We start from the raw sequence: 25,722 nt of genomic DNA, 5'->3' as shown, positions 1-25,722 counted from the left end.
CCATTTTGCCCTAGCGTACACAAATGAAGAAAAATACTCCTCCAGGTCCATCTATCAACACAGCCATGGTCCTCATCCAAAACGAAGTCCAACTTCTTACAATGTATTTGGTTTTATCATAAACGTCTAAAATAGCTTAAAATATTGGCCTAGGCTAGTGCGCATCTTTGGCATATAAATAGACCAAGTTATAAGTGCCATTATTATTTCAGTTGAGTGACGACGATAAATAGGCCTAAACGGCGCTGAGAATCATATGAATATGATAAGGGGGGTACATTTCTAAGTTGTTGTATTGGATTATGCCAGTTGGCTGGTTACTGGAAGCCACAAAGCGTCAGCTCTCGGCCCCACCCCCAGCCCCGCCTGCTCTTCCTAGGCTCCTAATTCTGGGAATACCAACAAGGAGACGGACGTGCTGTGTAGAAGTACGGTAACATGTACGCAGCAGGGAAATACACGTTAATTCATCCTTATCGGATATTTCAAACCTGCTGTGTAGACATTATTTGGTCATAACCTTGTGGAATAAGGATACGAGGGGTTATTCCCACGGGTAAGCATAAAGATTGACGCCTATTTATAAAGCCTGCTAATGTTAGCCACTAGCCGTTTTATCCCTGGGAGAGGGAGATGGCTGGACTAGCGGATAGCAGATCTGGTACATAACAGCATGTCCATTGTAATGTTTTTCAGTGTTGCGTCGGAGATGTGGGTGGTGGTGATGTGGGGTCAGCTCGGCATTTGAAGAAGAAGAAAAAAGGAAAATAGATGGGAAAATAATTGCCTCCGTTTAGATTTGATAATGCGTGATGGTTTGCCAGTTCATTTTCTGAAACCAACTTTGCGTTCACACGGTCATGCGCATTTTTGTTGTTGGTGACATGTGTCATATCATGTGGCCATCATCTTGATTACTTAGCTCTACATCTGGCAACAACTTATGGCGTCTGTGTGATTTATATAAGGTCTAACAAAGGTAATGCATTGCCATGTAAGGGTGGTCGTGGTCTCTCTTGTCCCCCAGTTTTATGGCCTATGCCAAAGTAACCAAAATGGACAGATAAAATACATCGCCATAACGCACAGACTGCAGATTGTGTTATCGAATGATGTGTATCACTGTTGTAGGCCTACACTTGTATCCAACAATTTGTCTTTTCTGTAAAATGCATACATTGGCAAATACATGTTATATAGAAAGCTTGGAAAAAACAGGGGGGTTCAATCCATAGTTTTCGCCCCCCTATTTCTCCCTTCCCTGTCATCGGCCTACGCAGGGGTGCTGCGTGTCGGTTGCATCGTGACAACTCGGACACTCCAGCTTTCACCTGAGGAGAGAGACTTCCCTATGTGATGCACATCTAGAAATATATCTTTGGCTCGTATTTTGAAGCCCTGAAAGTTTGCATAGTGTGTCATTCGTAAGCAACAGGTACCAACATTTAGTACCTTGTTTGTTCCCTCACCTCCACCACAGAAAGATGGATTTAACTTGGTCTACAAAATATAGTTTTCATTGACAGACTCCCCCCCCACACACCTTCTGTCCATGCTAAGCTCCAGATGTTTATGCCATTTCTTGGTCATTGCTGTAGTCAGGCACAACATGTACTTGCTCAATGCTTTACCATTATTATTCTTTTTTTTTTAAATATTTGATTTTGGCCATTTTCGCCTTTATCTAGACAGGACAGTAGAAGATGGTGAGAGGAAATCAGTGGGAGAGAGGGACAGGGTAGGATTGGGATATGACTCAGGCCGGACTCGAACCTGTCTCCCCATGCAAGCCCAGATGTGAGGGGTGTTGCGACCATTTGTCGTTTCAGTGTTACAATCTGTTGCTTGAAGTAACACAGTTTGAAATGAGTTGAAATGTGACGCAGAAAAAAACCTGTTAGAACCTGCAGTACAACAATTTTATAAGGAAGGATAGTCAAATGTGTGGGTTGAGTTTGCCTTTGTTTTTATTTGTGCTTAACCCCTTAGTGTTATTATGTTATAACCTATGTTATAACCTTAGTGTCACCAAAGTTGTAATGGATATGTCTTAATCTGTTACGGCTCTCTGTACTGTCATAGCAATGTTGTTAGGATGTAGTTGAGTATTTTCAGCAAATAGTGAATGGGCCCGCCGGCAACCCCATCTGCCGCAAGAGGCTGCATGTTATGTCATCACTCAAAATTCAAATTGAGGCACCTATATGCAGCATAGTCCAGCAGCTAATTCCTACAGTGGCCCTTTGTGTGTTTAGGATTATGTGCAAATTGTGATTCCAGAGAAAGGAGGCAATGCGATGCACCTAAATGTAGGAAGTAGGAAGACTGTCCTACTGCCACGGTTTGCAAATGTGCAGATTGTGCTTGTGTAAATTATTGACTGTGAATGTTGTTGTCATTTCCGCGAATGGCCAGCCAGGGTGTAAATATTTAATGCAAGCCACACAGAGCCCATCTGTGGTTAGTACAGGGAAGGAGACAGGGACTGGCTCTCATCGCTGCGGCCCCAATGCTCCTCTCCCAGCTCATCATTTCTCTCTCTCTTCCAGCCCTCCTCCCATCTTTTCTTTTCTTTCTTTCTTTCTGTCTTTCTGTCTTTCTTTCTTTCTTTCTTTCTTTCTTTCTTTCTTGCCTAGATGCACACATAAGCAAACACAAACACATACTTGCAGACGTACAAACACACACACACTTGCAGACATCCACAGCACATCCATGCTTATGCAACCCACACACATACACACACACACACAAACACACGCACACGCGCACACACACACACACACACACACACACACACACACACACACACACACACACACACACACACACACACACACACAGTTGAGGGGGCAAAATTGTGAAACACAAGTTCACATTCGACAATCACCCTTGGCTTTGTGGGAAATAATTCCCCGGGAGAAAAGCGAAATGAGGTGTTTTTTTATGGGAAGACTGGGGGTTCGGAATGTGTAACTTGTTCTTTACTCCCGAGGCTTCTGTGTTGAATGTGCCCTTGTGCAGTTTTGTGTGAATGAATACGCACTTGTTGGAGCAGAGCTATTCTCACCGATTTGCTGTTCCCTCGGTCCAACAACAGGTGCAGGGCTAGCAGTCAAAATGGCCGATGGTTGCAAAGTTGCAGGCAGCGACATTTAAACTGTGAGGCTGCCTGCAGGCCTGCATTCGCTGTCAATGCTCAGAGCCTGGCAATGCACAAGGCCATTTCAGTCTTTCAGCACACTGAGAAAAGCACACACACACATGGACACACAAGTAGACACACAGAAACAGACACAGACACAGACACACACACACACACACACACACACACACACACACACACCCACACGCACACACACACACACACAGAAGCAGACACACAGAAACAGATACACACACACGCACACACAGACGATTCATTTCACAATCCACACTCTACTGTGACTTTTCTTGAGAGAGAGAGAGAGAGAGAGAGAGAGAGAGAGAGAGAGAGACGCAGAGAAGGGAAAATTGCAGCCTTGTTTCCCCTCTTCCTGCGTGAGGGATTGAATAGAGGGAGGAGGATCAGGCCTGGGTAGACTGCACTGGGATAGGCAGCGCACAGCAGAGTAGAGCAGAGTGACTGGGTGACTGATGCCTGGCTGGCAGGCTGGCTGGAGAGCATGGGCCTTCACTGCCCTGCCCTGCCCTGCCCGCCGCCTGCCTGTCTCTGGAGGCCGTTGAAACCCACCACAGCCTCTCTCCGGGAGAAATGTGGTTCCACAGACCCACGGCCAATTAACCATGGTGGCTGCCTGCTGTCTTGCTGTTTTCCCAAAACCATGCATGTATATTATACATGTACTGGAGTTGTGAACTAGTTTGTAGTTGGTTGCAATGCAATTACTTACCATTGCTATTGTGTATATACACTCCCTGGACTGCTCACTTTCGGAAGGAGTCAAATATACAAAAAAAAAACCCTGGAAATCTTGAAGTCTGTAGGCTAAATTGTCTGCACCGTTAAAATCCTTTCAGCAAGTTTTGATTATTGAAAGAAAAATATCTGCAGACTTAAATCATTTTTGTTCTTTTATACTTGCCATGCTTTTTAGTCAAAGACCTTCCTCGGGGCACACCACAAGTTTTGATTTCCAAGCTTTCGGTCCCCAGACCACCTTGAGTGCATAGCCTGGGCTTGTGTTTTTTTTGTTTCTTTAAAAATATATATTTATTTACTTTTAAAAGACGCTATTAATCCCTGGGTTGGTGGTGGGCACAGACGGGCAGCTCCAGCCTCAGGGCAGACTGTCTGGCAGGCCCGCCAAGCACCAGATGCCACTCAGGTGTTCTGTTCGCTCTTACAGAAATGTGGACTTAAGTCTCTGCGTGTGTGTGTGTGCGCGCGTTTGTGCGCACACGCCCCTGTGTGTGTCTGTGCGTGTGATTGTGCGTGCGTGCTTGCATGTGTATGGGCTGCCAGGCTCTAATGGAATTCCAGTCGCTAATGTCTGACTGACCGATAAACAAGTAAGCTAAGCCCTGTAGTGCCCTTTCACCACATTGGCCACATTGAAATATACAGCTGGAGAGCCAGGGAAGTTGAACCATTGCCAAGATTTGGTTGTTTTAAATATATACTGTATTTTGTGTGGGCCTTTGTGCCTTTATTGTGGATAGGACGGTAGAGACTGGGACAGGACAGGAAGAGAGACTGAGAGAGAGAGAGAGAGAGAGAGAGAGAGAGAAAGAGATAGAAAGGGAGGGAGAGAGAGATGGTGGGGAAATGACCCAGGACAGACTTGAACCTGGGTCCCCATGGCCATGCCGGGAGAGCCCATTATGTGGTTGTGTGCCTTAGCGTACTTACTGTAGCTGCACCACAACACTCTCAGGCTATCAAGATTTTGATGTGTGTGTGTATTTTATGTGTACAGTCGTGCCTGGAAATCAGGAGACAAGTGAGTGCCTCCCTCTCACTATGGCTTTATGTGATCCTGATTGGGAAAGCGATAACAATCAAAGTTCAACTCAAGTTTAGGCTTGTCAAGATGTTTTCAGTGTGAAAATGAAACTACTTGGACCCCGACTAACCCCACCACCCCACTTTCTAAAAGTGAAAGCAAAGTGAAGTGAATCTGGGGCTTTCCATTTCTTTCAGAGATTTTGGTCTGCCGCCATCTGTGCAGTTTCTTGTGTGTCAGTGTGTGTGTGTGTGTGTGCGTGCGTGCGTGCGTGTGTGTGTGTGTGTAGTCACCTTCCTCCTTCTCCTCCTCACAAGAGGTCCAGCCCAGGCATACTTGCACTTCCCAGGAAGGCCAATGTTGTTTTTTCACTGGCGCGGCTGGAACTTGAATCATTCTGTGTGTGTGACTGTTTATGTGTCTTTGTGTGTTTATTGTGCGTGTGCATGCGAGCGTGTTTGTTTGTGTTTGAGTGTTTTGGAATAGCGGTGGCCATCCCGTTATTCACTCACTGAGGATTTCATTTAAAAGGCCCAGAGTGTGATGATAGTAACGGTGTAATAATTATGTTCTTTCATCAAAATGTGTGTCGTCCATTCACATTCTCGTCCTTTTTTATGAATCTACCATCACCATGAATTGGAAGATGTCTGAGCGAGTGTTGTTCTTACGGTCGTGTGGAAGGATCTTGAATCATGCTGTGTGTTTGTGTGTTCTGGAAAAGCCATCTCCTTCCCTTTTTTTTGAAGTCACTGAGAATTTCCTTTCCCAGCTCCCCCACTGCTAGTGCACTGCAGACTTAGAGCCCCGGCCAGGTATCACAGGAGCTTTTGTCTGTCTCGGTTTCTTCAGGTGGGTGCGTGGGTGGACTGGACTACCGATTCACGGCGCGGCCTGGTTTCCTGTCTGACACACACACACACACACACACACACACACACACACACACACACACACACACACACACACACACACACACACACACACACACACACACACACAGGCATGTACACACAGAAACGAAGACACGTGTACACACACACACACGCACACACACACACACACACACACACGCACAAACACACCCTGACCTTCCATCCTGATGACCCAAACATAGGACACCACTGAACCTCAGCCCACCTCTCCTCATCCGTATTGCTGTCGAAACTGCAGATTTTTTTCTGCCTTCTTCCAGGCAATGAAACCTTAGCTGTTGTTACAGTATAGTGCATTGCAGTATTGCATTCCCCCTCTATTGGGAAGAGAATACAGAGAAGTGTATTGACAGTACGAGGTCATAACTGATATTACAGATTCAGGGCCTTGGCTGTGGCCCAGACGGATAGGGCATTGACTGTTTATGCCAGAGACCCGGGTTCAATTCTGGCTGTGATTGCTTCCCGATCTTACCCTGTCTCTCTCTTCCATTGCTTTCCCATGTCCTCTCAAACTATGATATCCAATAACTTCCAAGAAAAACTAGAACAATTTAAGGTAACACTTTATTTTAGGGATACATCTATAAGCACTAATACATACAATGTTACTGCCTGTACAAGTAACTTGTAAGGCATGTACTAAGCAAACGCTAAGGCCTACTAGGTCCTTACTAAGGTTAAATTCGTAATAAATCCCTTATTGTGCATGAACAAGACATTTGCGAATACATGCCTAGCAAATGTTTGATTTTGCCTTACAAGTTACTTATACAGGAACATTGTATGTACAAGTGCTAATAGATGTATCCCTAAAATAAAGTGTTACCCAATTTAAATAAAAGAAGATATTCAGAACAGCTCTCCTCTGTTTCAGTGAGTGACTTGAGTTGGCCCTGGTTCTGTATGGATGCAAAGAATGTCTCTATGTAAGGGCTTTTTGTCAGGCAAGAATAGCCTTCTTTTTTTGGCACCCTCCGTTTCGCAAGAGCCACTTGTTTGGTGCTTTCGGGAATTATTCGCCTAAACACTCGTAACACAAAGTAAATAGGCCTAACCGCTAATTGTGCAGACATGCTGAGCCTTCACACATTGCATAGTGCTTGTGTTTTCCTTTCTTTGTTCTTTTTTTTTACGGAAAGCTGCAAACGGCAAAACCACCCATAGTTTTCCCCTCCACTGTTTCTTCTTGTTATTATGAACCATCTTTCTTCAGTAAAACAGGGTGAAATGGCATTTAGGCATTATGCTGCAAAATGCTGGAACCAACTCCCTGTCCAAATTAGAACTGCCCCAACAGTATCTTGTTTTAAAAGAAAGTTATAAACAGCTTTATTCTCATCTGCCTTTGGTGATAGTTAGCTAATCACACACTATCTATAACACAATATAGGTTCTTTTCTTCTCTTTTCTTTATTCTTAAGCACATTGAGTGACATTTTGTGTAAATATTGACTGTTTTTGGTATCTTCTTGAGAATAAAACTAGTACACGTGTTGGAGTTAGGATAGGACTACTGTATATCAATGGAGAAGAAATGAGAGCCTCTTAACATGAGAAAGAAGCAGCCACCAGGGCTGTGGCATTGGGTCCTTTTATTTCAGAATAGTTATGGAATGAACCACTTGAAACTTTCTCTGCATTTCACTGCAAATTGTGCAAGTTACAGTATGGTGTCTCTCTTTGTTCAAGCTATGCTTAGCAAACATTTACATACAGAAATTACATTGTATATGCAAATACTGCCATTATCCTTCCTTTTGTCACATGCTTAGAAATACTGTAAAAAGTAAGTCGCGCATTGAAATTATAATCACATTATTATTACTGCGTATTTAAATCTCTTTTTCTTCTATTTCTTTTCTATTTCTTCTCTTTCCACATGCATAGAAATACGATAAAAAGTCAAATATGCATTGAGTTCCTACATTATAATAAACATGTAGTGTATTTGACAAAAAGATTTTTTGCTGCTCTGCCCAGGCATGGCGGAATGAGAATTCCTGTGAGCATGACTGAACAGCAGCAGCGAGGCATGGCATGGTGAATTATTGACACAAACACACACACACCTCCGCATATTTGTGCTTGGTCAGGGGGTTTAGCACTAGAGCAGCACAGGAGGGTGGTTCCTGCCGAGCAGTAACTTACATCGCTTGACTGAGGTCTTCGTGGAACTGGGCCGTAGCAAAGTGAGTTTGACTGGCTTGAGCCTTCAGCCTGTGGCCCTTACTAAACAATGTTGTTAGTAGTGTAGACCTGAGATGACTGACTTTTACAGATTAACACATTGCAAGCAGTGCACACACACTCTCACACACACACAAACTCAAATGGGAACACAGACACAGACACAGACACACACACACACACACACACACACACACACACACACACACACACACACACACACACACACTCACACACACACACAGGGTCAAGACAAGGAAGGGAGAGAGCTGACTGTGCAAAATCTGTTCCAACAGTTCTGCTCGGAACGTCAGAAAAAAATAGAGATGGTTGATGGTAAATTGAAGATATTTGGTTAAACCAACCCCCCGCCCCTTCTCAACCAACATCCATCCATCACTCACCACCACCACCTCTCATCACCCGCTCTTTGCCCAATAGAGTGAGTGGGTGGTGGAGCCTTAAAGTATCCGGTTTTCATGTAAATGAGGCGTGAGTCTAATCACAGTACTGTTCTGCACATCTCTCATCAGGGCCGTTGTGTAGTGTTTTTTTTTTTTTTACTTTATCTCCTTCTCTGCTTCTCTTGATGAACGAGGGCCTGTCTGACTAGAGCCCTGCCCAGTTCAAATTGGACTCTCGTGGAGAACCTGGCTGTCTCAGTGCGTGCCATGTGTTCATACCCGCTAGTCACCCTCTCATGATTTTCTCCATCCTTTCATGATTCAGACACCCCCCCCCTATTTTTTCCTTTTCTTTATTTGTACTTTTTTTTGTTTAAACAGGAGTGGAACGTCTCCACTAGAGCAGTCTTCTGTCTCTAACCTACGCCACGGTTCACTAACCGCTGCCGGACAACCGTCCCGTCTGCCTCATCCCGTCACCCTGAGCTGTCATGTCTTCCATGCTGCTTCACGTCCTGTGGTGTCTGCTGCTGATGGCGAGCCCCAGCCTGGCTCAAGATGGTAAGTGAGGCCTATGGAGACAATAGACAGTATGTGCTGGATGTTTATGTGTGTTGTCTGTGTCTGTCTGTCAGAGCCAGTCTCTTTCAAGATGGCAAGTTGTCCTCATGAGGACGAAGGACAGTGGTCTGTATGCTGGATTTGTATGTACGGTACAGTATGTTGTTGTCTGTGAGCCCCGGGCGCTCTCAAGATAGTAAGTGATGCTTATGTGGACAACGGACAGTATGTGCCATGTGTGTCTATGTACTGTGTGTTGTGTTTTGTGTGTCCCAGTGTCACAGACAGCAAGTTGTCCTTATGTGGACAATCTGCAGTAGCCTATATAAGATGGACGTGTTGGTATGTTATTGTTTGTGCGCCCCAGTCACTCTCAAGATCATAGGTGACACTTGTGAGGACAATTTACAGTATAAACTGGATGTGTATAGTGTATTTTATTTGTAATTTGTCAGCTCCATTCTTGGTCAAGCATGCTTATCATGACAATTGAGAGAAAAGTATGTGCTACCATGTCATGTAATGCCATCACATCTCCTTTCAGGCTCCCCACTTGGTGTACTCAATCTATCTGTCATGACGTTCTTGCCCCTTCCAGGTTCCCCGCTTGGTGTACCTCAACAGGTGGGATTGGAGAAAGACCTGGACGCTCAGGCGCTGTTGGTCACGTGGCAGTGTGATCGCGAGTCTTTCTTCGACATCGAGATATACCGCACGGAGTTTATGGAGGTCATTTTTAACGTGAGTAAAAAGGAAATCATTTGAAACGTCTCAACATGTACTGTATTGCATCTCATTCTCATGCATGCCTCATTTTGCATTTTATTAGTACATCAGTACAACTTAGTACAATAATATAACTTAGTACAATACTACAACGACTAGTTTTGAGATGTGTTGTTTACCAGCAGGTGAGAGTTGTTTTTTAAAACTGTAAGATCTGTAGAATCTTTAGCATGCGTTTTATGTGCTGCTTCTCAGAGTGAATAGCCTATTATGTTGAAACTGGCAACGTGAATCACATGAAGTGTTTTGTGAGGCTGTTTTAACGGTTAGGCGTTGCTGCTAGGTGTTTTTGGTTTCTGCCCTCGTTGAACTTGGTTTGTTTTTGTTGCCTTCTTCCTCCTGGTTTAATTATTTGTGCTGGGTGCTACCCTTGACACACACATGTACAGTCACACGCACATACACACACACACACACACACACACACACACACAGAAACAGACACACACACACACACACACACACACACACAGAAACAGACACACAGACACACCTTGAAGTGGCGTAGCCATCCTTCCTTGACGTCTTCATCCTCCTACACCTAATAGCTTTCAGCAGCGATGCATAGTTTTCCCACCACTCCTTTTGTGTTGAAGTTGATATGACAAGTGATGGGTTGACAGCGTAATAATTATACCATTGTACCTCTCCGGCGGCAGCAGCAGCAGCAGCAGCAGTTGTGGAACATACCCTGTACATTCCTCTGCCATGAGTATGTGGCACTGAGGGACCAGTTTGTTCCATTGAAGGTGTATGGCCCCAACAGGAACTTGATGGTTTGGGGATTTAGTAGTGGGGTTGGAGGGTTGTTGGTTTGAATTGCATACTACTAGCTAGACTCCTCCACGTTGCTTTACAGGGACTGTTTACAGGGTCTCTGTACGGTGGCCTCTTACTGCAGATGGGGTCGCCGGCGGGTCTATTCACTACTTACTGACAATACTTTACTACATCATAACAACATTGCTATGAAATTACTGGGACATAGCCCTTGCAATTTTGATGACAGTAAGGTTATAACATAGGCTCTGCGCTAAGGGGTTAAATGGATGTTTCCCAAAGAGGTATGTGTGTACCACTAGGGGTATACGAACACACTGCAGGTGGTATGTCGAAAATGATACCAAAAGTATGGAGCACAAGGACATTTGGATAGACGAGAGGCAGAGATGCAACATGAGTGAGGTGGAATGACAAAAAGGCTTAGACTTGAAGGATACTCAAGTCAAAAAAGGTTAGGAATCCCTGCCTTAAATGACTGCAAATTGGGCTGTCAGGTTGTTATATTAACACACAGCACAGTTGTAGCTAAGGCCTGCTCAGCCAAGTGTTTTCCTCCAGCATACCCTTCATTCCTTTGTGGTGTGGCATGATAGCCCTCCATTAACCATATAGGGGGTGTCTGGACACTGGCACATAGCACACTAGCACCAAAGGACCTTCCCACCTAGCAGATTTTACATTGCTGTGCACCATTTCCCATAGCCCAAGTAGCATAGTGTAGTGCTAAGCACCATCCAGCCCCCCACCCCACCCCACCCCCGCTTGGTTTTCATTCTGTGGTGCTGCACCGCAGAATGGTCTATGTGTGGGAAACACTGCAGTACATTTCACTTAGTAGACGTCCATTCTTCAAAGCCATATACTAGGTTTACTTTTGGAACAGGGTAGAGTCCCTTGAGTAATGTGGGGCCAGATGCCTTGCTCAAGTGCACTTCAGCCATGGATGAGGAGAGCAGGAGACCACACACTTTCCTCCCGCTAGTGTGGGATTTGATCCTGCAACCCTGCGATGCCAAGGCCAACCCCAAACCATGAGGCTGCAGCTGTTCTTTGAAGCGGAGAGGAGACCAAGGCCAAAACCATTTGGCTTTGATGGACTGGGGTGTCTCGTACGGGATAAGGGCAACTGCCTTTCTTTGCAATAACACATTATCTTAAAATGATTAACGGACAACGCCTGTGTTAATAAAGAACACCACATGTATTGCTTTCTGTGGTCCTGAAAAAGTGGTCTGCAGTGCGTACCTGCTGAATTCTCAAAAAATAATGCCCATGGCATGCACATTTCAGGCAAAGTTCTCAAAAGACTTTTAAGGGGAAACCTGCATGTTTTTTTCTGCTGACAGTTTTCCTTTTGCTCTCATCGTGCATTTACTGATTTTTTTTTGATGTGCTGTGTTGCTGTTTTCACAGGAAACGGTGGAGCTGAGTTCTGGGAAGAGGTCCGGGGTCTGCCACTGGAACTGGACCTCCGTGGTGCCTCTTGAGTGCACCTCCCACTCCATCAGGGTTCGCTCCCGCTCCCAAGACCAGCTCCGGACCAGCGGCTGGAGCGACTTCCAGACCACTGAGGGTGAGCAAGGGACGGGCACTTGATTGGCATGTAAGCAGTGGTGTATTATGACTCCATGGGCCCCTGGGCCAGACAACAAGAAAGGGCCCCTCCATGGGTGTTGCTAGTTTACAGAAAGAGTTTAGAGACCCCATGTTGTTGGGGGCTTGGGGGTATATCCCCCGAGAAAATGCAGTTGTTAAAGGTATAATTTTAATGTGGTATGGATAAGGAAATATTTGTATTTGGGTAGATGACGTGACGTGTAAATTTTGCTGTCGCAGGCTCTTAAAATTAAGGAAATTCATGCTTTCAAAATTGTCAATGCTTTAAATGATTAAACTAATGTTGTTGTTGTGAAAAAGTAATGTGTAATAAATCCAGAGCTTAAATAAGTATACTTAATTTTGAGTCAAATGTCACATTTGTCCTATGGTGTGACTGAGGCAAGCCTGGTTCTCCATATTAAAACATTTTTAAATAAATAATCAAAGCTCAGTCATTTGTCTAAACAACCCTGGCATGTTTTTCAAGGTGTCTATTTTAGCAAGTGGCAATGCTTAATTTTTTCCCTGTTTTTCTGAGACCGTATGGACTTATGAAACTTTGTCGCAGAAAACAATGTCCTGTGGTGTGACATCATATTTTTGGTTATTTCTTTTGATAATTATCTATTGTTGAAGCTCCAGCGGTACATAAATTGTGACTTTAGACCCTTAAGAAGCCAATGGCAAGGGTGGATTTTAGATTTTTCTCTCAGAGTTCTTCAGTCAATCAATTATGTTTTGCTACCACAAGATGTATTAGTTTTGTAGTCCTTTGGTGTAACAGCCATAAAATACATTTTGACAATAGTGTATATTTTTCATATTTTTTTCTTATGTAGATGTATGAAAATGCATCTTACTAAAGGTGAAATTGTATTTCAGTTGGCAACCACATGGCTTTAAATTAACTCAAAAGCTCAAAAGTCCTATGGTGTGATGGTAAAAGTCCTATGGTGTGATGGTAAAAGTCCTATGGTGTGACACTTTGGAGTATCACACCAAAGGACAAACAGGTCACACCAATGGACTAGATATTTGAGAAATAGCTTTTAAAACAACTGAAAGTAGATTTTTTGGTTTGTTTTGTTGTTTGACTAGATACATATTGTGTATTCAAATTACAAAGTACTTATTCCTTTATTGGCCTTTGGAATTTATACTTTGATGCATTGTTGATGAATATTTGCTGTTGATTTTTGATACTGTCAAATGATATAAAATGTCAAGTGTAAAGTGTAAAAAAAGTGTAAAGTGTAGGTCCATATTGACTACAACATTATATTATGATCAAAAGACAAAATAATCATGTTGATATATTTGTTTCTGGCTCAGTTTTGCATTTCTGTCCTTTAGCGTGACATGAATGTCCTACGGTGTGACATGTTTTAAACGCTCAAATATTTGTTGGAGCTAAACATTATGTTTGATAAACACTGAATATTGCATTAGGGAAGAACAAATTATCGTCCCTGAAAAGTTAGTATAAATTCGGACAATTTTGAACATTTAAAAGAAAGATATCCCTGTTTTTCCTCGAAGGTTTCTAATAATCTCACATCTAATGGGAAAAAAAAATACTTAAATGGTAATTTCTCATTAAATTAAGACTTTAAAAAATTGCAATAAATATGAAGAGTGTAACAATGTTCAGAAAACTCCATCAAGCCATTTCTACATTACTTAATATATTTATTTCTTAACGTCACACCAAAGGACATATTTTCAGCAAATTGCTTTATCAACGTAAATATATAATCAATGAATAGACCAACATTGTGACCACTTGGATTTTTTGAAAGATTAATTTCTGCACTATGTAGACATATACTTTTTTCCCTCATAAACAATGTTTTGTGAAAAACATGTTTTTTGCTGCCTATCCGTCATCTACCCATTTATGTTTTTTTCATCCTTTGTGTATCCATTTTTAAAAAAATGAAAAACCGAATAAATCCAGTCTCATCTCCCTGCCTCTCTCCTCCTGTAGGTAACGACAGAGAGACCCGCAGGACAACGAAGTCAGAATACAATATAATCTTTTGATCTGACTCATCCTCTGTCTCTCCTCCCGTAGGTAAGGACATGCCAGAGAACACGGATGCTCAGATGTACCCGCAGGACAAGGTGGTCTTGGTGGGCAGCAGCACCACCTTCTGTTGCATCCTGGGAGAGGGCGAAGTGCTAGAGGAAATTCGCTACAGGTCCCGCGTCATGACACCCACCAGGTACTCTACCCTTTCTTGTTGTCTGACCCAGGGGTCCACCAACTGATGATATTACTCAACGATAAACAGTAGTGAATTCTAGCAACTGAAACCTCTGCTCCCAAATTCTGGAATTCACTCCCTCACAACATCTGTAACATTAACTCCTCTCCCTTCTTGAAAATCCATATGTTCCAGGTGCTGTACCGGGCCCACAGTATAGGCCCACAGTGCAGGGTTTGGGCACAGTACAGACCCAATTGGGATGCACATGAACTAGGCCAATATGCAGCGTTCTGCCCTTTCGCACGTCTTCATACAGGGAGCCACCATCTTGGTACAGGGCTCGGTGGGCTTTGTACAGCACCTGGACGGGATGGCTTTTGAATCAGGATTTGAGGGGGGTGTTAATGTTACAGATGTCGTGAGGGAGTGAATTAGGGAGCAGAGTTTGGGAGCAGAGCTTTCAGTCACTAGAGTTCATTCCCTCTTAACATCTGAAACATTCTCTCCTCCCTGAGTTGGGGAGTGAAGTTTTTTGTCATTCTGCTCCCCAACTCCCCAAGGGAGGAGAGAATGTTCCAGATGTTTAGAGGGAATGAACTCTAGCGACTGAAAGCTCTGCTCCCAGACTACGGAATTCACTCTCTCCTGACATCTGGACATTAATTCTCCCCCCTCTGAATCCTGATTCAAAATGCATCTGTTTCAGTTGCTATCTTACTCACTCACACAACATTGCATTCTCATGTTCCTTCTCTTCATCAATAAATATGAATAAGATCCGTGTTGCATGTATCTAGTGTCTGCATTTAGGGAGGCTATGTTATTCACTTTTATTGTTGTGTTTTTTTCACGTTTCACAGTGACATTTGATGTTCTAAAATGCCAAATAAAGTGTTATTATTATTAGTATTATTAGTATTATTAGTATTATTATTATGATGATTATTATTATTATTTTTGATTATTATTGTGACTATCATCAGGGTGAGCCGCAGGTCCTACATCGTGACCCAGACTCTGCAGCCTCCATCCAACTCCTCCGGGACTAATGTGCTCTGTCTGGCCCACAACGTGTCCAAGCTGGCCAACGGCGCTGCCATTTTTGTCGGATGTAAGCACTTTAATATTTATCCATCTTGCCTGTCATCATCAGCAGCTTGTGTGGCCATGGTGTCTGTTTACTGTTTCCTGTTGGAACAAACTTGACTTGGCTTGGCTTGAGTGATCCTTGTGGTTTATCGTTGTTAGCCTTTAACCCATAGCACCGTTGTTGTTATATACACTGTCTGGCCATCATCAATGCAAGATCTTGGTGGGAAATGAATGCAACACTGGATGGAAATTAATTTTTCTGACACTGCAGAAATTATTTTTTCTGACACTGCAACAATACCACAGCGAATGATTGCGTGGGGTAATCAAAGCTAATGCCGGTCCAACAAAAAACTACTACGTGTGACCTTTTTTATTTAATTGGGTGGCGACTATAATGTATATTGATAATGTAGTATATATGACTATAGCGTATTTTACCATAATGGCAGTAACTTCACCTCCGCTCAAGATTCCCTATTTTAGACTTTTGTAGCATACAGCTTTCATTTTATGAAACAAACGACTGTGGAGCCATTCTTGATCTACAGGTGAAAGGAGGGATCATTTACATAGATGTTGATCATGTGTGTGTGTATTGTGTGCAGACCCACCAGATGACGAGGGGCTGATATGTGAATCGCAAGACCTGGTGTCCGCTGTGTGTCAGTGGAAAGAGGGCCGCCCTACACGCCTGCTGGGCAGACGTGGCACGCGCTTCACCTTGAATGGCCGGTAAGGACCCCTCCCTTCTCCCATGCTCCCTCGCTGGCCCTTAGTGGAAGCATCTTTCAGTTGCTGTTTTCTGGCATCTACCAATTTCCCTGGGAAGTAGGAGCTTCTTAAAAGGATTTACGTTTTTAAAATGATGAAGTTCTATTCTGGTATTTTCTATTGCTTTCTATTGCTTTCTATTCTATTCTATTCTATTCTGTTCTATTCTATTCTATTCTATTCTATTCTATTCTATTATACATGTTATTCTATGGTCTTCCATTTTAACTGTATATGGCGTGTAAACTCTGTGGAAGCTGATGAGGTGCTGCATCTGGACCTTTCCTCCCTTAGGTCCTGCAGACCTCCTAAGGGGAGCAGGAGGTGCAGCTGGGAGCAGTGGGAGGGGAACTGGACCCTCACTGCCAAAAACCCCTTAGGAATCAAGGAGATCAGGGACTCAGCACCACTCAGCCAGAGAGGTCAGTTAACCACTTTTGCGCAAAGCCTGTTATACCCTTATTGTCACCAAAATTGTTATGATCAGGTTTTAACCTTTTACGTAAGGCTAATGTCGGTATAGCGATGTTGTTATGATGTAGTGGAATCTTTTCAGCAAACAGTGAACAGGCTTGCTGGTCGGCCCATCTGCTCAAAAAGGCCTTCATAAGATCTATGTGGAAATTGTATACAAAAAAAACATAATGTAATATAATATAATGTAAAGTAATGTAATATCATATGATATAATATTGCCAAAAAACGACAAATGATAACAAAAAAATCATAAGTCATACAACTCAACTTATTTCAGAGCAATCTGTTTATTTTTAGCAATTTGTTTATCTGTCTCCTACAGTTTATCCTGTGGCTCCTGGGAATGTGAAAATCCCGGTTCGGAATGCTCGGAATGCCACGCTGCAGTGGTCCTGGCGATATCCCTCATACGAGGCTTTTCCACTGACGTGCCAGGTCAACCTTGCCTCCAATGGAGACGCTGTGACAGTAAGCTGCCGATGAACTTAATCGCATCAGAATGAGTCAGCACAAACCGGATCACATTCCATTAGTAGCAGGACTTATTCACCAAAACACGCTACTTTCTGACTGACACGTGTTCTGGTGAAACCATAACGAGAGTAGTATGAAACCTCAATAACATGCTAGCTACTGACTTAGTGACTGACACATTATTGACACCATTATTAAGCTAAAACTGTCTCTGAAAAACATACTGCTTACTGGTTTGCATTACTTGTCAGCTTGTTTTTGACCATCCTTGTCTTTTCCTTTCGCTCCACAGTTGAACTACTCAGGAGCAGGTCTCTCCCTGGTGTTGTTGGAGAACCTGTGGCCATATGAGACCTACGGGGTCCGCGTGAGATGCGGAGCCCAAATCCACTTCTGGAGGTGGGGGGAGTGGAGCAAGGAGATCACCTTCCAGACCCAGATGGACAGTGAGTCGTAGTGCTTTAGTAAACAACAGGCATGCTCGATGTCCATGATGGGGAACCTGGACTCAGAAGCTACAATGCCATGTGCCATGTATTCCAAACGGCCTAGTTTTACCTGCCCAGTAAGGTCGTTTGGAGTATGTGGCCCAGGACCTCATTTCTCGACAGTGTCGTTGCTAACTAAGTTAGCAACTTCCGTGGTTGCAATTCAATTTCCCATTGACAACGTGCAAAGTTGCTAACTAGCTAGCAACAATACTGTCGAGAAACGGCGTCCTGGATTGTAGCTTTTGCATTCAGGGGACCCATCACTGCTCAATCATATAAAAACATGTTTAGATTTCTTTGGTTTGGGTGCTCTTTTTATTACAAAATGGCAACTGTCAAGGGAAGGACCAACCAAGGCCCTCTTTATTTGAAATGTCTCTGTTTGATGTCTCTGAATGCAGTAGTTAAAAGCAGGACCATGTTGTGTGGCATGTGGCCTTCTACAGGCCATATAACCAGCGGACAGACAGCGAGTCATGTCTTAGTCACCTCCCAGAAGAAAGACCAATGTTACATTCAGTCCTTTGATTATTTTAAAGGCAGTGACCGTCACAAGGCCCATTGACGTGTAAAAGTCATTTCGGTGGCTGTGTAGATCAGCTGAGCTGTGCTCCTCTGACAGCTTTTGTGGCATCACGTTACAGGGCCCGAGACACCAGATATGTGGATACGGATGGACAGCCAGGATTCTGGTCAAGTCCTGTGGAAGGTAAATCACTTGTTCTCTCATCCAAGCTTGTTTCACAATCTTAATACCGTAAGACAGGAATGAATAAACAAGGACTTCTTTATCCATTACACAGTGAGGAGAAAAAAAGAAATCGATGCATTGAACACCTTTCTTTTTGGCATCACCAGTGTCCATTATAATCTGGTTCTCACACGAATGTATGTTTCTCGTTTAGGGATCTTTGTTTAAAATAAAAAAACATTTTTTTTAAAAAGAATAGAAAACGCATGCGACTAATTACACAGCCTTCAATGGGTGACCCACCTGCCCTGATTGGTCATTACAATCACTAATTGGCTAATTCAAAGCTAGTTGGATCAACTTTGTGGCAGTGTTTTTAGTGCTCTGAACCAATTCAACGTCCATGAACTCGGACTCAGCACTGGACTGTAGGACCGAAAAAAAGGCCCTGGCCTTTTTACACAGGTCCCTTTTAATTGTTTGGCTAGACCTAAAAAAACACACACACACAAAAACCTCCAACAGACTGTCAGCCCATTGGGAAATGCCCTGTCTGCTGTTTTCAGTTGTCAATTATGCCGTTTCCTGTGCAAGGAAACTATTGATTGTATAACCTCTCCATCTATGTTTCTTCCCCGCAAAGCCTCTGCATAAAAGAGACAGCCACGGCACCCTGGTCCGGTACGAGGTCAGGCAAGGCAGCACGTCGGAAGAAGGAGAGCAGAGCGTGGACGTGCCAGCGAGCCAGAACAGCTCCCCCCTCAGGTTGCAGAGCGGCAACAACGGCAGCAGTAGTGAGACCCTCGTCTCTCTCCTGGCCCACAACGCAGAGTGGGCCTCGGAACCCACACAACTCACGGTCCCCAAGTTCTGGCCCGGTAAGAGAACACTGACTCTTACTTGCCAAGTTCAGGCCCGATAAGAGAACACAGACTCCACAGGCAGGGACAATTTGTTCTCCAGGGAGGATAGAATTCCGGTTTTGGGGAGAGATTGGAACACAGGCAGGATAACAAAAAAAAAATCTGTGTCTGCGCCTTGAACTCTCTATTGCTTGGTGCCTCTACTCAAAAAAGTCAGAACAACTAAAAAGTAAAAGAATGAGCTCCAGCTACTGGACTCCTTATAAATGGGCTAGACCCGAGACGTCTGGTGTTCCAGTTCATGTTCATATACATTTTGACATATTTAGCCCTTTTGATTAAATCTCAGTCCATAAAGTAGTACAGAAATAAGAGTGAAAGAATGTCGTGAAAGTTTGTCTGTATTCTCAGACCTCACAACATCCTTGAGATGTCCATAACAAATTGCTTCAGATTTTCTCCTTGTTTTTTTCCCTTGTGTAACTGCCACTGTTGCTCAACTCAACACCACACCTGTTATGATTTCGAACAATGGCCAGAAAGCTAAACCTGTTTCTTCCCTTTTCACTCTGTTCTGTTGGTGCATGAAACACAATTTATAACAACCTGTTGAGTGAATGGGCTGTTGGGTGGTATGATTGAACAGTACTTGAACAGTTGCCACAACAAACACCTACTACTGCTTCTCTCGCCGTTCCCCACAGATGTGGATGTGACCGGGTCGGAGATCTCCAGCCGGGAAGGAGGCTTCGACGTGTCGTGGCTCGCCTCTGGCAACGCCAGCTATGGCTACGTGGTGGAGTGGTTCGACACCGCCTGTGGTCAACAGTGCACCGTAGACTGGAGGAAGGTGCCGGAAGGGACCACCAGCGCCAGGATCGAGTCAGGTAAGTCAAGAGCAGGTTACCCCAAGACAGCCTTATTATTCAAGGTCACTCAGGTCATACACTATATTCACTCGTTCTCCAAACAGGGGCACATTTCTGGAAAGTTGTTAGCTGTTAGCAACTTCGGTAGTTGCCCATGGGAAATTGCATTGCAACCAACAAAGTAGCTAACATAGTTAGCAACTACATTTTCCAGAAATGCACCCCTGAAGAGGTACTGAAGAGGAAAGCTACTTGTTGCAGCTTTCAGGAAGTTAGCTCAAAATCATGGCCTCAAATTGTTAACGGCTTCACTGCAGTTGTGCAACCATAACATGCATGTTTCCCCCCATCCCAACACATCCCCCTATACACATTCATCCAATTGCTTCATGCAATCTTTCAATGCGATGTATCTATTTTTGTTCCTAACTTGATTTGTGTGTGTGTGTGTGTGTGTGTGTGTGTGTGTGTGTGTGTGTGTGTGTGTGTGTGTGTGTGTGTGTGTGTGTGTGTGTGTGTGTGTGTGTGTGTGTGTGTGTGTGTGTGTGTGTGCGTGTACGTGTGCATGTGTGTGTGTGTTTCTTTGCTTTGCCTGTGTAGGTGACCTTGAGTCAGGGATGCGGTACACCATCTCTGTGTATGGCCTCTCCGATGAGGGCCCACAGCTGCTGGACAGGAGGCACGGCTACATCGAGGAGATGGGTAAGCAGAGTCACACTGTCCCATCATGCATTTCACCATAGCAAAGACACTCGATGCCTCATAACCAACTTCTGGACTTATTTGCAACCTTGGTCCAGGTAGACAAATGCTGAGGCACTCAAGGTTGAAATTTCTACATTTTTATTTGGCTACAATAATGCCTACACCTTTCGGCCCTCATGGCCTTCCTCAGGGCGTATCAAGAGCAGGCTGCATATATGCCTGCATGTATAACTGCTTGTGTTTGATTAATTCCAACCTTGTTTTGATCCTTGTGGTTTTTACTTCCATCCAAAAATGTTCACTCAATTACTGCACGGTGCAGTAGTGAAGCAAACAATAAAACCCTGTAAATGAGCGAACATTATTGGGTATGGCCCCTTATCTTGTCTTGTCTGCTGTGCCAACATTCTCATCGGAGCAAAGGTTTTGTGGTTTTTGAGGGCTAATGTGACTGACTCACTGTTGTGTGTTATTTATTTGATTTAATGGCAGTTCCTGCTGAACCTGTCGGCTCCCTGGAGGCAAGTCAGTACGAATCCAGCGTGTCGCTGTCTTGGCAAGAAGCCCCGCTGCGCAGCCAGAGGGGATTTGTTCGAGGATACAATATTTATCTAGCCAACGTCTCCCAGTACACCCTCTTGGGTAAGCTGCAATTCTATCTTCCCTAATGACAGCTCTTGGATACAGGCCTGTCACAACCAAGCAAGCAAACTAAGGCAATTGCCTAGGGCCCCCATCTGATCCCTGCCCTACCCATCCCTTGTAATGACTGGTTTCATGTATTCAAATGACCGTAATGACGGCCATTGTGGCAACACCTCCCTAACTTCAATGACCGAAAAGGGTAGTGATACTGGTATTGAACGTGTTCTTGAGTGGGCCCCTCCTCAATGGTTTGAAAAGAAGAAAAGGGCCCCAAGTTCCTCTTTGCCAAGGGGCCCCTTAAAACGGTCCTGCTGGCTTGGATACACGCACAGCACACGGTTGGGTGTTTTTCTTTCTTCGGGGGCCCTTGTCCGTGACCAAAAAGGCATGCTGATGCGAATACGAGTTGCGGGTACGCGCTCTGTTGTTTTCTTTACAGCAGAGCCGATACTGCAACCAAGATAACAAAATTGCCAACAAAAATGTTTGCCTGTCGGTCTGTCTTTTGTGCTGAGGGCGTTATTATAATTAGTCATACGTCTCACATCCAACGGTCGACTAGGCCTATACAACACAAACAGGTCCTTGTTGTCACTAGAGATTATGTGTTTAATAAGTGTGCGTGTGTGTGTTTGTCTGTGTGTATGCGTATGCGTGTATGTACATGCATGTGCGTGTGTGTGTGGTGTGTGTTTTATTCCTAACCCCATAGCCAACATTACAGGTCCATGTTGTCACCAGAGATTATGTGTTTAGTAATTGTGTGTGTGTGTGTGTGTGTGTGTGTGTGTGTGTGTGTGTGTGTGTGTGTGTGTGTGTGTGTGTGTGTGTGTGTGTGCGCGCGCGAATGTCTGTGTGTGTGCGCATGTGTCTATGTATGTGTGTGTGTGCATGTGTGTGTTTGGCCATAGCCAACATTACAGATCCCAGTGTGAGGAACTACACCATCAGGAAGCTTGGCCTGGGCACCTACAAGTTCACGGTGAGGGCCTTCACCGCCGCAGGGGAGGATGGTGGATCCACAGTCTCCATCAAGCTGGAGCCTTACAGTAAGTCATTTGAAGTGCTCTGTTCCCACTTCACCCTGTAGGTCTCTGAGTAGTTCCCGACAGGGTGCATATCCTGATACTCAACAGTTGCATCAGCCATATAAATAAATGAACAGCAATGAAAGAAAACGCTGGGAGCGTGAAGCTGTTTTGAAAGGGACTTTCTTTTCGCACATATTTGGTACAGCAGCGCCCGTAGGATTCTGAGTTGATGTTTTTATTGTTAAGACTCATTTATTATTTAGATTTGATTTGTAGATTTACCGGTAGTTTGTTTTATTATGGCTCAGCGCCATGATTCTCCATGTGTCTGCCCATGTCCTCTCTGTAGGTGACCTGCTGCTGTTTGAGATGCTCATCTCCCTGGCCGCCATGAGTGGCTTCCTCATCCTGGTCACGGCCTTGTGCTACAGGAAACGCCAATGGTAAAGTTGAAGCTCTCCCCATGTAGCCTTGATCAAATGGTAGTTGAAGGGCCAGTAAGGCGAACCTGAAAAGGCATGACGCTCCTATACACACACAGCTGACGTCCAGGTGCTGGTGATGTATAATCATAAAGTATTGTAATGTTTATTCGGAACATACATCAAAGTGCTGTGATTCACATCGTTTTTTTACATCAGGTAAGGTCACGTAAGGTGTGTTTTCCTCCAATCTAACTCTTTGCCTACTTTGTGACAGGGTGAAGAAGGCCTTCTACCCAGAGATACCCGAGCCCAAGCTTGCTGGAGACTGGGGCTCATCCCAGGTGAGCCAAGCCACACTCGCACCGTATCATGCCATGCAATTTAAAGCAACACTTAGTAGTTTTTACAAACTTAAAATTAATTCAGCCAGAATTGTTTCAGTGTTTCATCAGCCTGTAATGGGAAGTGAAAACACTAAAACACTGGAGCAATGACACATTTTTCAATGTTGAATTGACTGCTTTGGCCTTGGCTGTGGCTCAAACGATGAAGGCTCTGTACTGTTACTCCAGGGATCCGGGTTCGATTCCGGACTGTGGTCATTTCCCGATCCTACAACCCCCCCCCCCCCCCCCATTTCCTGTCTCTCTCTGACTGTCCTGTCTGAATAAAGGAAGCACAGAAAATAGCTCTAAAATCCTACCCAAATAAGACTCACATGACCACTCCACAATGCTGAACTTTGGCTCACCATGAGATAAGATAACGTGTTCTTTTCTTTCTTTTTTTCCCCAAATCCTATATCATTTTTTGCCAGGCGACTTTGTCAGCTAGCATTGAATTGGCCTGAAGTCACTTGCAAGATAACAGTGACTGCTTGCCAAATACTATTGGGATGATTATTGATCCTATTCAATCGCTTATCACTTCCCAACATAAACTCACTGACTTCTGTGAAATGAACTCTCGTTCACTATAACAATTTGGTATCAACTGACTGGAAAAGGCCTTTCACCACCATGTGGTTTGTCCCGTTTCTGGTGATATACTTTGAAGATATTACTGCTTTGGGAATATATTGAAAGCACTTACATGACACCATTTGCCTCAGATTTTGTGTCCCGAGGGGCGGGTCCATGTTCATCTCACGAAATTCTGTGAGATCATACTGTGCTGCTCCTAAGCCACTATGGAAATGAAGCCGTTCTCTCACAGTGTGGTGTATTGGTTACGGCATTGTATTAAAGTCTCTAATGACTTCCTTATCTCTTTTAGGCCACTCTGGATGTGAAGCCGTCGCCAGTACACAGCGTGGTGCAAATCGTGAAGAACCCCCAGTGGGACTCCAGCAAGGAGGGCCTGGTGACACTGTCCGAGGAGGACGAGGAGGACTCCGCCAGCAACTCGGGCAGTGACACAGACTCGGACGAGCCGGGCCTGCTGCGCTACTACAACCAGGTAAGACTGAGATAGTCCATTCATAGTCCCCACACAAACAACCAATAGCACTTTTTTTCCACTTTCAGCACTACTGCACTATTGCAGAAGTGAGATAGTCTGGAGACCACCTACACTATTTCTCATAGGGGAGGTGTGGTTTGCACTTGCCCAACGACCATTATTTGGGCATTACATTCGGTGCATACCTGTACATAGCCCACAGCCAATCTTGTTAGTTGTATTCAAACGAACCGCATCCTTCTGACTGTCAAGTAGTACCTGTCAACACCTTTCCACTCCTCCCTGCTCTCAAATTGGCTCCCTACCTCTGGCTTGCGCTCTGCCTTTGGCATCCATGCTAGCTTTCAGATCGGAACAATTATGCAAAGCATCTCAAGGATTCAAGAATTTATTGTCATTGTCAAAAAGGCAACGAAATTGTGAATTGTCTTGGGATTTCCCAGGCTAACATTGGTCTTCATTGCCCAACACACATACCACATGTTGCCTTACTCCCAGTTCATAGTCCCCACAGAAACCACTAGGGGTGTACCGGTAAAGAATAATCGATATGTATCGATGCAGCGATTCTATGGCCAACAGATAGAATCGTATTGTGTCGTTGGGCATTCTTTAGTATCAAAAATGATCAAATCGCTGGCCCCTGCCCAATGCCCAAGCTCCATAACATAATATTAGAAGTGGAAAAGTAATTGGAAAAAATGAATCAAATCAAATCTTATCGTATCGTGGGGCATTCTTATTGAAAATAATTAAAGCGATGCCTTAAGAAATCAATTTCAAATTGTATCGTCATGGAGGCTGTGATTTACACCCCTACAAACCACCAGTAGCAATTTAAACTCTACTGCACTATTGCACACCACCTCCTACTTTAGCACTACTGTACTTTGGCACTATTTCACTTGATGCAAAGTTTATATTGTAAGTGTAATAGCAGTGTGCGTGTGAATAAGGTGTTTGTTTTATCTCATTTGCTGTGGTTGGTTGCGTGTGATAGGTGTAATGTATTTTTGTTTTATGGCCCTTGTAAAAACACATCCCAGACATATATGAAATAAGGACTGGCATGTTTAGCATCTCTGTGTGAAAATATAAAACTGCCATGTCATTGATAGAGTGATAATAGATTGGTTAAATAAAATAAGGCCTTCTCTTACGACCAGAATATTAAAGGATAAAATATGAGGCCTGCTCCCCTCAAAAACCACCCCCACCCCCTAACCCCACTCGCTCCACTTACACACTTACACACTTACTCTTTGGCACTATTGCACACATAACACCTGTCTATGCACAAACCAGACAGA

General features: G+C 44.1%; 1 protein-coding gene across 1 annotated transcript in view; it reads left to right on the top strand.

Annotated features, from left to right (window-relative positions):
- Nucleotides 1–398: 398 nt before the first annotated feature.
- Nucleotides 399–25,722, top strand: part of lifra (LIF receptor subunit alpha a) — a 28,236-nt gene continuing 2,912 nt past the window's right edge. The window contains exons 1-19 of the mRNA XM_063195696.1: nt 399–556; nt 8,857–9,036; nt 9,635–9,777; nt 12,019–12,178; nt 14,279–14,429; nt 15,398–15,525; nt 16,115–16,241; nt 16,575–16,702; nt 17,080–17,225; nt 17,524–17,677; nt 18,367–18,431; nt 19,057–19,291; nt 19,981–20,163; nt 20,746–20,847; nt 21,343–21,492; nt 22,407–22,544; nt 22,876–22,969; nt 23,226–23,292; nt 24,227–24,409. Coding sequence (XP_063051766.1) covers nt 8,967–9,036; nt 9,635–9,777; nt 12,019–12,178; nt 14,279–14,429; nt 15,398–15,525; nt 16,115–16,241; nt 16,575–16,702; nt 17,080–17,225; nt 17,524–17,677; nt 18,367–18,431; nt 19,057–19,291; nt 19,981–20,163; nt 20,746–20,847; nt 21,343–21,492; nt 22,407–22,544; nt 22,876–22,969; nt 23,226–23,292; nt 24,227–24,409 — 2,424 coding nt within the window. The 5' untranslated portion in view covers nt 399–556; nt 8,857–8,966. The remainder of the gene's footprint in view (nt 557–8,856; nt 9,037–9,634; nt 9,778–12,018; nt 12,179–14,278; nt 14,430–15,397; nt 15,526–16,114; nt 16,242–16,574; nt 16,703–17,079; nt 17,226–17,523; nt 17,678–18,366; nt 18,432–19,056; nt 19,292–19,980; nt 20,164–20,745; nt 20,848–21,342; nt 21,493–22,406; nt 22,545–22,875; nt 22,970–23,225; nt 23,293–24,226; nt 24,410–25,722) is intronic.

This window comes from Engraulis encrasicolus, chromosome 3 (assembly GCF_034702125.1).
Source record: "Engraulis encrasicolus isolate BLACKSEA-1 chromosome 3, IST_EnEncr_1.0, whole genome shotgun sequence".
Taxonomy (NCBI): Eukaryota; Metazoa; Chordata; class Actinopteri; order Clupeiformes; family Engraulidae; genus Engraulis; species Engraulis encrasicolus.
The sequence above is the reverse complement of the archived record's forward strand: the minus strand, read 5'-3'. Positions and strand labels throughout refer to the sequence as shown.